The 14,101-nt window shown below is 43.3% G+C and overlaps 1 protein-coding gene across 7 annotated transcripts in view; it reads left to right on the forward strand.

Annotated features, from left to right (window-relative positions):
- Positions 1-14,101, forward strand: part of PDZD2 (PDZ domain containing 2) — a 487,038-nt gene that overhangs the window by 320,804 nt on the left and 152,133 nt on the right. For all 7 annotated transcript variants that reach the window (XM_033933443.1, XM_033933453.1, XM_033933424.1 and 4 more), the window contains one exon: positions 7,033-7,181. In XM_033933443.1, the coding sequence (XP_033789334.1) occupies positions 7,033-7,181 (149 nt within the window). The remainder of the gene's footprint in view (positions 1-7,032; positions 7,182-14,101) is intronic.

Consider the following 14,101-nt stretch of genomic DNA (forward strand, 5'->3'; position numbering starts at 1 on the left):
CCTCCATTTCCCTCCCCCCACACTACTTCCCTGTGCAGCAGCAGCGTTTCCCCTACCCCCCTTTACTCTTCATGGCCTCCTGTCTGTTAAAACCAAATTCCAAAGTCCAAATATATAGAGAAACCAGACTTCATGGCGAATCTCTCCTCCATCTCGCAGGGCTCCGGCATGGGCACCTTGGAAGACAGTGGCGCAGCGACCCCTGGGGCCCCTTCTGCACTCTACGTGTTCTCCATCCTCCCGGCCCAGAGGGTCAGGAACTGTCAGAGCCGCCTCGCGCTCACTGCCACGCGTCACTTCATCCTTTGTGCTAGCAGGTCCCGCCTCGCGCTGCAGACTGAGCAGCGGCGCGAGCGCCCCTACAGCTCCCCATTCATCGCAGCCACCGAGTGCCGAGGCCCTGCCCCTCGCAGCGCCCCGCCATTGGCTGGTCACACGGACCATCGTCCTCGTTGGTCCTCCGCTCCATCTGGTCTCGCAAGCCTCCTGGTACAGCTAAAGCGAAGGGCTTGGAATGGACATCACCGAAGTCAGCCAGGATGCACAGCCTACCTTTACATCTCCACAACAGAACCCCAAGCACGCATGTGCATTCCTACCTGCCGGAGACCTACAGCTCACGGAAAACGGAACACGCAAGTAGGAGTGCGCATGCGCGCTTAGGGTTTTATTATATTAGATAAGAAAACTATTTTTATAAACTAACTTGCTCAAATCCTCAACTTGTGATTCCAAGATTACACATAGGCGAAAAGATAAAGGGGAAAATATAACAATATAGCAAGATGAGCTACAGATAGTACTGAGGTAGTAACATAGTAACATATAACATAGTAGATGACGGCAGATAACGACCCAAATGGTCCATCCAGTCTGCCCAACCTGATTCAATTTAAATTTTTTAATTTTTTCTTCTTAGCTATTTCTGGGCAAGAATCCAAAGCTTTACCCTGTACTGTGCTTGAGTTCCAACTGCCGAAATCTCTGTTAAGACTTACTCTAGCCCATCTACACCCTCCCAGCCATTGAAGCCCTCCCCAGCCCATCCTCCACCAAACGGCCATATACAGACACAGACCGTGCAAGTCTGCCCAGTACTGGCCTTAGTTCAATATTTAATCTTATTTTCTGATTCTAGATCCTTTGTGTTCATCCCACGCTTCTTTGAACTCAGTCACAGTTTTACTCTCCACCACCTCTCTCGGGAGCGTAGAATTTCCTAACATTGCCTTTGAATTTACCACCCCTCAACCTCAAATTATGTCCTCTGGTTTTACCATTTTCCTTTCTCTGAAAAAGATTTTGTTCTACGTTAATACCCTTCAAGTATTTGAATGTCTGAATCATATCTCCCCTGTCTCTCCTTTCCTCTAGGGTATACATATTCAGGGCTTCCAGTCTCTCCTCATACGTCTTCTGGCGCAAGCCTCCTATCATTTTCGTCGCCCCCCTCTGGACCGCCTCAAGTCTTCTTACGTCCTTCGCCAGATATGGTCTCCAAAATTGAACACAATACTCCAAGTGGGGCATCAACACCTTCTTCCTTCTACTGACTACGCCTCTCTTTATACAGCCCAGCATCCTTCTGGCAGCAGCCACTGCCTTGTCACAGTGTTTTTTCACCTTTAGATCTTCGGACACTATCACCCTAAGGTCCCTATCCCCGTCCGTGCATATCAGCTTCTCTCCTCCCAGCATATACGGTTCCTTCCTATTATTAATCCCCAAATGCATTACTCTGCATTTCTTTGCATTGAATTTTAGTTGCCAGGCATTAGACCATTCCTCTAACTTTTGCAGATCCTTTTTCATATTTTCCACTCCCTCTTCGGTGTCTACTCTGTTACAAATCTTGGTATCATCTGCAAAAAGGCACAGTTTTCCTTCTAACCCTTCAGCAATGTCACTCACAAACATATTGAACAGGATTGGCCCCAGCACTGATCCCTGAGGAACTCCACTACTCACTTTTCCTTACTTCGAGCGACTTCCATTAACCACCACCCTCTGGCGTCTGTCCGACATCCAGTTTCTGACCCAGTTCACCACTTTGGGTCCTAACTTCAGCCCTTCAAGTTTGTTCAACAGCCTCCTATGAGGAACTGTATCAAAGGCTTTGCTGAAATCCAAGTAAATTACATCTAGCATATGTCCTCGATCCAGCTCTCTGGTCACCCAATCAAAAAATTCAATCAGGTTCGTTTGGCACGATTTACCTTTTATAAAGTCATGTTGCCTCGGATCCTGTAACCCATTAGATTCAAGGAAGTACACTATCCTTTCTTTCAGAAAAACTTCCATTATTTTTCCAACAACTGAAGTGGCACACAGGCCTTCAATAATAAAGGAAAAATTCTCTGAGAGGAGAGGCTCAGATGTGTTCCTCTCAGCACTTCTGTGCCGCGGCCATCTTGCAATTTTCCCACATGACCCTGTTCTATCTTAGCCCCGCCCCCACAAAGCCTCCTCACTTCTTCTGGACAAACTCCAGCTGTGTCTGGAGGGCCTGGAGCATGTAAAGATGTGGCACAGATGTGTGCGACGTCTTTTGCGCATACTCGGAGGCTGGAGCTCGTCAGGGCTTTCTAAAACCCAGACAAATGCCTGGTTTTGGAAAGTCCATCTGGGAGGCCAGATAGTCCTCTAAAAAGAGGACATGTCTGGGTATTCCCGGACGTCTGGTAACCCTAGTCAAGGAAAACCAGGAGTCTTTGCCACTTTCATTCCCCATCACAAGCCCCACAGCAATGAGGGGGGAGGGCATGAAAAGCTGTGGATGTCCATTTTCTCATGGCTACTAGTGCTGTCCTTCCACAAATTTGGAGGTAAGTAATGGCAAAGGTCCCTGAAGGAAAACACGATACTATGTACATTCCTACTTGTTAAAGTTAATGTTCACTGTGTATTTCAGCATTATTCCAGGACAAGCAGGTAGCCTATTCTCAACATGTGGGTGACATCATCCATGGAGCCCGGATGCGGACAGCTTCATAAGCAGACTTGCTTGAAGAACTTTAGAAAGTTCACGACTTCCGCACCGCACATGTGCGAGTGCCTTCCCACCAGATGCAGGGCGCATGTCTCCTCAGTTCTCAGTTTTCTGCGGAGCTGAGAAGTCATAATTTGACGCTCTGCGCTAGACTCAGTTCTACTTCGTGCCTTCTCTCACCACGGCTCGTGTATTATTATCTTACAGGGTCTCTGTAAGAAAATAATACACGAGTTTTTGCGCGTTTTCATTTTACTTTTTTTTTTAAAAAACACCACCTTAATTTTCTTTTTTCATTGCGTCATGGCGGGGCCTGCATCATGGCCTCAGCCTGTGGGCTTCGATCTCACTGAGGCTATTTTTCCATTTATGTTCCAGCCGGTCACAGGCTTCAAGAAGTGTAGCTGTTGCCAGCGTGCGATTTCCCTCACTGACCCACATAGGTGGTTTGTTCAGTGTTTGGGACCTGACCATCGTCCAGAGTCATGTGCCCGCTGTGCTACCCTTCAACCTTGACTTGAGCTGAATCTACACACTTTATGTAAGGAGTTGAGTCCTTGAGGGTGCTTCAAGAGGATTTCTACACACTCTATGCAAGGAGTCCAGTCTTTGTGAGTGTCTCGTCTGGAGTCTACGCACTCTGTCCAAGGAGCCGAGTCCTTGCAAATGCCTCAAGATACCTCGACACAAGGACTGGGGTCTCGACTTCGATCTCCACACTCCAGCCCTCCCTCCTCACATAAGGCATCACCCTTTCCGAGACATAGGGCGAGGACTCCTCGACATTCCTCTCAGGGGACCTCGAGGCACAGTTCTCCACATCAGTCGAGACATCCATTAAGGCGCAGGTCCTCTTCTCGAGACAGGCCTCGCTTCTCCAGGCCTCAAGATTCTTTGAGGCCTTCAACTCTGAAGTCGAGGGCACCACCTCCAGAGTCTTACAACTATGCTTCTTCTCTTGCGAGGGATTCTATCCATTCTCTTAGTGAGTCATCTATATTTGCATATTCAGACCTCAGTACTGTAGAGCTATCGATTACATGTTTAAAAGAAGTATTGTGAACAAGCGAATGTAAACAGTAATAGGGCTTTCTGCATCATTTGCATCTGAAATCTGACACACATTTTTGCTAAATGCATTTTAATACTAGCAGTTATTGTTGGCATTATACAGAAAATTGAGTCTTATCTCAATAAAGGAAAATGATGTTGGTCTTGCATCCTTTCTTCCTAATGCTTACACCTTGAAAATGTGATTGTGAAATAATATTGAGTGACATTGTTATCCAGCAGTAAACTTACAATAAAGCTTTATTAACAGAAACCATAGGTTTATCTATGTCTTAACATCAGAATCCACCATTTGTGCCTAAAATGCAACAAAGAAGCCATGTGTGCTTACAATGCTGCAAACATGCATTTTTCTAGTCTCAGTATTATAATATTGAGCCCAACCAAATGCATAGCCAATAGACACGTATCTTGACTTTATTCACCAGAAAATGCCATGTTGATGGACTGAGTCTGCCCCTGCTGTGGATATGTATACAAGTTTTCATAATACAACCTACAAGTTAACGAAAACAATTGAAGAGGTTCACAAATGAAATCGCTATTCAGGATCTCCCCTTTCCCACTCTCCATAGTAAAACCTTTAACATTTTACCTAATTCCTCACCTATCTCAACCTAATCCTTTATTGCTATCAAAGAAAAGTTAAGGTGGCCATTTTAGAAGAGCGGTTGGTATTTAAGACTTGCATAAACTGGCACTTAAACATTATCTTGCCTAAATATCTAAGATCCCATTTTACAAAGCCAGGATATACACATTAAAAATCCAAGTGCATGCAAATAATAATAATAATAATTTATTGTTTATATACCGCCAAAGCCAAAGTAGTTCGAGGCGGTTTATAATAAAGAAGAGCTGGACATTCAGCGAAAAAACAATGAAGTCTTTGAGTACATGAATATTTGTACAGAGTAAGGTTACATTGTAGGGGCGGGTTTACAATAAGAAGGGTTGGTCATACAGCGTGAGGTAAGCAGTGAAGACTTTAGGCATCCTTGGTCACAAATCGGTTGAGCATGGTTTAGGGCAAGGCTAAGGCATGCCAAGAAAATACATGTTTATTCTCCCAATGCCAAGATTTACATCTTCTACCAAGCACGTTTAGGTTTTCTCAATCTGTTCCTGTTGTGCAGCACTCCAGTGGAAGGACTAGGGTAGCTTGCCCCCTTAATCCCCCAGTGGTTTTTGTTCTCATAGAAACATAGAAGATGACGACAGATAAGGGCCATAGCCCATCAGGTCTGCCCATTCTACTGACCCACCCCCAAGTCTACTATCCTAAGGATCCCACTTCTGGTGACAGGTTCACTTGGCTTAACCCTCTAAGGGATCCCAAATGGGCATCCCATTTGCTCTTAAATTCTTGCACGCTGTTTGCCTCAATCACCTGCAAAGCCAAACTGGCAAATGATATCATTCTCTGTGACAACACTATAAAAATACAATTTTATATTTCTAAAATGTATGTGCCTGCATAAACATGTTTATATGCTGGTTTTCAACCCGTTGAAATGTTAAAACATTTTTTTTCTAAAATGGATGTTTGTGTTGCACGCACTCACCCCCAAATTCTTTATATAGCATCTTAAATTGTGTTTGCACATTGGTGTGCACAGCTTAATTGATTATTTGATCTAATCAGTACCAATAATTGGCAATTAACACCTTGTAATTGACACTAGTTGGCACTAATTAAAAATCACACACACACAACTTGGAAAGTGTGATTCTGTAAAAAGTATGTACCAGTTCTAGTACATGAATTTGAAAAGGGGGCATAGTCAGGGGAGGGGCATGGGAGGATCATGGGCATTTCGAAAAGTTGTGTGCATTGTTATAGAATACGCCCAATCTGCTCACAGCTTAGGCACAAGCATTTAGGTTGGTTTTAGCTGGCCTAAATAGGTACACCTATGTTATTTGATGCACAGGTGCTTAGCATGATTCTGTAAAAGGTATGCACACCTTGTAGAATTGCACCTATGTTTTGGGCACCATATATGGAATATGGTCCTCAGTGCACAAACATCCTGTATTTTAGAACAGCCTCTGTTAGCAGACCTGACCTGGACTTCTCAATTTCAACTTTGATGTCCTTTCTAAAATGAGACTGTAAATGAAAACCCATGCACCTATCCCAATATATCCAGTATCTTTACTTTATGGCTTTGCTGTAGAATAAAACCACGGCCCAGCAGAGATGGTAAGGGGAGAGAAGAAAGGAACAAAACTTGCAGCAGGGAGGTTGGAAGGAAGGCAGAAGGGAAGAGATGAGAAAGGGGAAAACATTGACAGGGGTAAGGAGAACACTGCTAGAGGGAGGGAAGGAGAGATGTTAAGAACATAAGAATTGCCGCTGCTGGGTCAGACTAGTGGTCCATCGTGCCCAGTAGTCTGCTCATGTGGCGGCCCTCTGGTAAAAGATCAGCGCCTTAACAGAGACTAGCCTTACCTGCGTATTCTGGTTCAGCAGGAACTTGTCTAACTTTGTCTTGTTAGACCTGGGCACAAGATGAGGGGAGGAGGGAAGAGAGAGGGAGAGAAGTTGGACATTGGGTTGGAGGAAAGGGAAAGAGAGATGCACAGGGGGGAGGGGAGAAAGAGGGAGATGTTGGATCTAGATGAAGAAGGGAATGAGGGAGAAATGCTGGACAATGGATGTGAGGGAAGAAAGGAGAAATGCTGGACCACTAGGGAGGAGGAAGGAAGGGATGCTGGGGAAGTGGAGTGGAAGGGACAGGGATCAGTAATGATCTAGCAGGTGTACTTCAGGAAGCATGTTTGACTGATGCTTCCTGAATGCTCTAGATCATCATTTTCAATGATGGGACTTTCAGTAAGCCCCTCAGGACAGATTGCTTCAGAGTATAGGATACTCATTTCTTGGCCAGATGTCTAGGGGCATCATCATGAATAGCTGCTATGCTCCATGTATAGTGTCTTACATTACCTTGCTATTTTTTTGTTAGGTGGTGGGCCCCGTTTGGAATCTGTTGGAGAGGATGATGAATTGACTGTGGAAAATGGTGATCCAGTTTATGAAATGCCAGGAAAACTTTCCCGAGGATGGAGAAAGCATTCTTTACCACAGCAACTAGACTCAACAGGAGCCAGACAGGTTAGTAGTTAATGTGGAAAGATGCTTTATCAGTTTTATTAATCATTTTCAACAGACCAAGACTTTTTCCAATCACAAGAAAAACATATAAAACTACCCCCAATTAACATCTTTTTAATGTAAATGTGCATATTGTATTGTATGTATGTATATTTGAAGTATAACATTGTGGCGGGGAGTTGAGGTCCACAGTAAGGCCTCAATCCTCATCACTGTTCCCAGCCAAGCAGTTCTCTGGAGTGGTCAGAATGATAATTGCAATACTCAAAAATGAAGCCAAAACTTTGGGTGCAAATATAAAACGTCTTTATTCCTTCCCTAATTGTAGGGACACGTGAACCAAACAAAACAATGGGTGTTGTCACTTCAAGTTCATGAAATCCAAACCACAAAACAGAATTCACTTTCTCACAATCCAAGCGTCCAGCTGTTGTAAACACAGCTCATACAACAGCTTCCACAAATATGGTTTCTCATCTGGGTTCTTTATAAGTAACCCTAGTTATCCTGGATTCTCTGTGGTCTTTAAGCACACCATGGTCATATGTTATAGAAACAGATCACAGCAGGCTTTTATCTCCTGACTTTAACACAGCTGGACTTGTGCTTTAATCAGGAAGAAAGGCGTTCCCTTCCTACACAGTAATCTCTATTGCTTGAAACTGAAAACGTCTGGAAAATGTGTTAGGTTTGTTTCTCAGTAGTTCTTACAGCAGAATTCCTTCTACTGACATAAGTAAGCTTTAGACTACAGCCTCTGGCTCCCACTGCATTTCCTCAGTATTTTGCAGGTTTATTAAATCAGATTCCCCTTCACTCATGCACACATCCCCCCTCTGTCTCATTAACACTCTCCCCAGTTATAGAAGCAAGGTCTACCTCTTCCCCTACTGCTTGGGTTAGATTCTGATATGACCTCTCTGGCAGCCTGAGTTTGGAAAGGTTTGCAGCCAGCTGTCCTGGATCAGCTCTCCTCCTGCATGTGGCTTGACCTACCGATGACAAAGAGCTTTTACTTTTAGGTTTCAGTGCTGAGCTGGGAACCTTGCTCTGTTTGCTAACAGCCTGCCTTGTTGTTCTCCTTTTGCTGTCCTGTCTCCCTTCTCTAAATTCAGGACTCTCACTTTACTTTCACCTGCAGGACAAGCTAGGGCTCTGATCGCTGAGTCTTGATCAGCCTGCTTGCTTTTGCTAATGCTTCCCCTCTGTGTTATCAAGTGTAGTCATTTCTACCCCACCCTCACTCTGTGCTTTCTCTTTACTAGAGTTTATGGGCTTTGGAATTAGCTGCTGTTTCCCAGATTTCTCCCATAAGTACAAATATGCTTTTGTCACTGGCACCTTTCTGACTTCTAAAGCCTTGTGTGGTATTGATAGTGGGCTTTCTTACAGTGACAAGGTTTGGCTTAACCTGCAGCTCAGGTATTTTACTGTCTGTGGGCTTTTCCTTGTCACAACATGTGACAGCATAGTGGAATTGGTCACAATTTACAGTTAAGACACATGTAACCCTTTTCTCTGGACATATATCTGGTTTAGGAGTTTTTCATAAATCCAGATCCCTACTCCTCTAATATAATCCACTTCAAATTCTAAGACATATTGGCCTGTGTTTTTAGGTGCCTAAGCTCAGTGAAAAGTGCTATTTAAACAACATTTTTTGCTGATTTTCAAGGCACCTACCAGCATCTAAAAAATCAGCACCAGAACTGCACTTCCATAGGCGCTTTACAGTGCCTAACGCCACTGTAGGTGTGGCTAATGCTGGAAGTGGAGTTAGGCGCCATAAAGCATCTACAGAGGTATGATTCACATCAATGGTAGGCACCGGAAATGTAGTCCTGGAAAACCCTGGCCTAAGTTTCTGGTGCCTAACTTTGCAGAGGCACAATTCTCTAATCAGCGCTGTCACATGATTGTCACATGATCGGCAGCTACTTTTAAGGTGGCCACTGACAATGGTACCAGTTAGAGAATCTGGGCCATTACGTCTAGTTAAAGAAAACATGCCAGACATGGGTGTGATATTCCAAAACAAAAAAATCTTCATTGGGAACATTACAAGTTCTTTGCTCAGTCTCCCCCATATCTGAATTTGATCTTCCAGTTAGTTGGTTTTAATCTAACCATGGCAAAATTGCACAAAGAACCTTGTGAAAAGGAGGTTGGCCATCACTGAGCCTTAGTTGACTCTCCCCAGGCCTACCTTAGGAACCCTAATGGTCTCTTTGGAGGCATCAAAGAAATTCACTCTTTTCCTGCCCGCTGTCGCCGCTGAACCATCTACTAATGCCTTTTCAAAATAGCTGCTGAAACTTCATGTTGCAGCCTTGTGAGATTCGTGGAAGTATTGTGAAGCTGCCACATGAAATCTCAGCACCCATTTTAAAGATGCATTGGTGGTGTGTCCAGTAGCAGTAGAGGGTAGGAAAGAATGAGGTTTTTTCCAGCTCCCAAAGAGATTTCCAGGAGAGTTGCCACACATGGACCTGGGCCCACCCACCATCGATGAACCCCATAGGGGTGCTGATTTTGTTCCCTTCCTCCCTTAGTCTCTGCCACCTGCAGTTTTAATACTACAGCCACACCCTGGTAGAAATGGTGAGGGAGGAAAGAAAGGAACAAGACTTGCATCAGGGAGGTTGGATGGAAGGAGGGAAGAGATGAGAGTGGGGTAAACATTGATAGGGGTAGGGGAGATAATGCAAAGGAGAGGGAAGAAGAGATGGAGAGATGTTAGTTCAGGGCACAGATGGGGGAGGGAAGAGAGAGGGAGAGATGTTGCACATTGGGTTGAAGGAGAGGGAAGGAGAGATGCACAAAGGGGGAGGGGAGAAAGAGGTAGATGTTGGATCTAGGGGCAGAATGGAGTGAAGGAGAGATGCTGGACAATGGGAGGGAAGAAAGGAGAAATGCTGGACCATTGGGGAGGGGGCAGGAAGGGAGAGCGAAGATACAGAAAGATGCTGGGGAAGTGGAGTGGAAGGGACAGGGAGATGTTAGGCTACAAGGGTGAGGAGGGAAGATAGAGGGAGCAGATGCTGGACTACAAGGATGTAGGGAGGGAAATGCTAGCAATGGTGCAAACCATGTACCAGAGGGAAAGCTTCCAGGGCTGCTGAAGGCAGTGTGTTTACTGTACCCACACTGCCTGCAGCCTGAAGAGTGACAACATGCAGCACTTCTGGGACCAAGAAGAACAGATACCAGATCCTCCTGGGGATAAAGGGATGGAATTACAAGGAGAAGGTAGTAGCGATATGCTGGACTGTGGGAATGGGTAGGAAAGGGAATGAAAGAGATGCCAGATCTTGGGGGGGGGTAGGGGGGAAGAGAGAGGAGGACAGATGCCAGATCACAGGAAGAGGAGAGAGATGCCAGACCAAGGAAGGTAAAGAAGGGAGAGAGATATGGCAGACTGCAGGAAGGAGAGGAGAGAGATGCCAGACTGTGGGAAGGAGATGAGAGAGATGCCAGACCACAGGAAGGGAAAGAGAGAAATGTCAGACCAGGGGGAGGGAAGGAGAGACATGCCAGACCTGGGAAAGGAAGGAGGGGGACAGAAATTCCAGCCTAGGAGAGAGGAAAGGAAAACGGAGGGGAGATGCCAATCTGTGGGAAGGAGAGGAGAAAGATGATAGACCATAAGAGGGGGAGTGGAAGACAGAGATTTCATGTGAATAAATGCAAAGTGATGTACATTGGGAAGAATAATCCAAATCATAGTTACTGGATGTTATGGTCCACTTTGGAGGTCAGCACTCAAGAAAAAGATCTGGGTGTTAACGTGCACAATACACTGAAAACTTCCACCCAATGTGCGGTGGTGGCCAAAAGAGCAAACTGATGCTAGGAATTATTAGAAAAGGAATGGTAAACAAGACTAAGAATGTTATAATGCCTCTGTATCGTTCAATGGTGCGACCTCACCTTGAATATTGTGTTCAGTTCTGGTCTCCTTATCTCAAAAAAATATAGTGGCACTAGAAAAAGTCCAAAGAAGAGTGACCAAGATGATAAAGAGGATGGAACTCCTCTTGTATGAGGAAAGACTAAAGAGGTTAGGGCTTTTCAGCTTGGAAAAGAGACAGCTGAGGGGAGATATGACTGAAGTCAACAAAATCCTGAGTGGTGTATAACAAGTATAAGTGGATCAATTTTTTTTACTGCATCAAGATTTACAAAGACTAGGGGACACTCGATGAAGTTACAGAGTAATACTTTAAAACCAATAGAAGGAAATATTTTTCACTCAGAGAATAGTTAATATCTGGAATGAGTTGCCAATGGACATGGTAAGTGCAGTTAATGTAGCTGTTTTAAAAAAAGGTTTGGACAAGTTCCTGGAGGAAAAGTCCATAGTCTGCTGTTGAAACAGATATGGGGGAAGCTACTGCTTGCCCTGGATCAGTGGCATGGAATGCTGCTATTATTTGGGTTTTTGCCATGTACTTGTGGCTTGTATTTGCCTCTGGGATACTGGGTTAGATGGTCCATTGGTCTGACCCAGTAAGGCTATTCTTATGACAGACCACGGGAGAGAAAGGGAAGAAATGGTGCACAGGGATGGAAGGGAAGAGATGATGCAGATATGGATGGGGAAGGGAAGAGAGAGGGAAAAATGATGTTTATTGATAGATGCAAATGCAAATACGGGAAAGAAAGAGGGAGGAGACGGTACACATGAAGGGAAGACTGCAGAGTGCGGGAGGAGATGGTGCACATGAATAGATGAGAAGGGAAGACATGGAAAAGTAAATAGATTTGAGAAGAAAGTTAAAAGTTAATGCCAAAGATGAATGTAGGCCCAGCAAAGGAGTCGTGAGGATGAAATGTCAATAATTCAGCCACTGGTGTAAGGTTCAAAGTTTACTTTATTGATAGTAGCAGTGCAAGGACTTGAAGACTCAACACCGACAGGGTTTCGGCATCTATGCCTTTGTCAAGAGTCTATTGAGCCATGACAAGTTAAAAACAATAATAAAAATAATATGAAGCACATAATATAAACTAATAAAATTCACATCATCATACATATGGTCTATTTTATTTTGTACTGTGATGAGTCATAGATGTATGAATTTTTTTTAAACCAATAAAAACGTATTGAACTCTAAAAACAATAAAAATAATATGAAACACGTAATATAAACTGATAAAATCATGACTAATAAAAGCACGTCAAGCAAAGAAAATATATGTATTAAACAGAAAATAATAAAATCAATTTGCAAAGACAAATGGACCAATACACTGAAATTTTGAAACAAGATGTAACTAAACATACTGTTAGACATTTATAAATCAGATAAACAACTATTAGGAGTACACAAGTAATAAAGAATAAAATATGATACATTTAAAGATACTGATTGAAAGTAAAGTGAAACTGGAAAGAAGAAGGGCAGAAAGGAATAGAAGGCTAGGTGAATGTAATACAGAAAGAAATCTGGTGAAAAAAGGAGACTGCATGACACAGTTAAATATGCCTACCTCAATGGCTGTTAGTTTTATCACATAAATAGAGCATCCAATGCAGGTCAGCTATAAAGGTTTAAAACATATTAAATCAGATGCTATGTGACAAGCAGATAGAAATATGAAATATGAATGTAGGGCAGAAAGTGAAGAAGAAATGACAAACAGCAAATTAATAAGAAGGCCCTGGAAACATAGTTAAGAGCATAGACAGAAGGAAGTGCAGCTAGAGACTGGGAAAAGATGATTAGAAAAATAAAAGCACCATACAACAAAGGCAGGAAAAATGATTTTATTTTTAATTTAGTGATTGAAATGTGGCCGTTTTGAGAATTTACATACCCTGTCTATATTTTGCATTGTTCAGGAAGACATTTTTTTGCTTTCTATTTCTCTGGTATTGCATTGCATGCAAAGTCTGGCATCTTAGGTTTCATTTGTGGTTTCTCACTGAAATGCAATAATCCAAGTGCTATAATAGATTAATGCTGTTGATTGCTTGTAGAGGTTTCAAGGTTCCTGGAAATGATTGGGAGAAAAGCACAAAGTTATTTGTGTGTGATTTTCCGAGGGCTGTTCTTGATAAGTTTTGCACATGAATAATTAGAACTAAAATTATTGTCTGGACTAAAATATTACTGGTATTAAGCTGATGTTTGGATTTCTGTGCACAATGCAGAACTCATCATGCCTCACAAGTTTTATTTTGATTGAAAGAACATCAGTACAAGTACAAGTTAGACTACCTCCCTTCTCCCCCTCCTCCTCACACACTACAGGCTTAAAATGTTTATTTGCAATCCCTTACCATACCATATAGTTTCTTATATCCCACAATTTTCTCCAAGGAATCATTGTGGCTTACAATAAGATTGGGATCAGTTATTACACTAGCAAGCAGATTCTAGATAGGGGGTTGGGTATAGATCAGTCATTATGAGGAGAAAAGGTAGGTCTTTAATGATCTTCTGAAGCTGTAATAGGACGAAGCTTGACGTAAGTATACAAGTAGGCTATTCCAGATTCTGGGGCCCAGGGATTCAAAGGTGGACGCGAATAGTTTTTTTCTGTTTAACATGATAGTTCAAACATTCATATTTACCCCCCACTCTCTGTTTCCTATGCTCCAGCCAGTTTTTAATCCACGTGAGTATAGCCAGGTGATGATGGTCTGGAGGCTGAATTTTAAAGGTGTGATTAATATTTTTATGGGGGTGGGGGGGTCGGTGATCACTGGAGTAGTGTTTGGGGGGTCTGTGTTATGTGTTTTCAGTGCTTATCTGGTGAGTTTAGGTGGGTTTTTATGACTAGACCATGTTTTACATGGTCTAAGTCAAAATGTCCAAGTTCCGTCGATCGTGGGCTGTATAACTTTTGGTTCAACATGCTGTACAACTACGTCTAAGCTGGCCCATGTCCCGCCCAACTGCTGCCCTCGATAC

Source organism: Geotrypetes seraphini, chromosome 1, assembly GCF_902459505.1.
Source record: "Geotrypetes seraphini chromosome 1, aGeoSer1.1, whole genome shotgun sequence".
In the NCBI taxonomy this organism is placed as follows: Eukaryota; Metazoa; Chordata; class Amphibia; order Gymnophiona; family Dermophiidae; genus Geotrypetes; species Geotrypetes seraphini.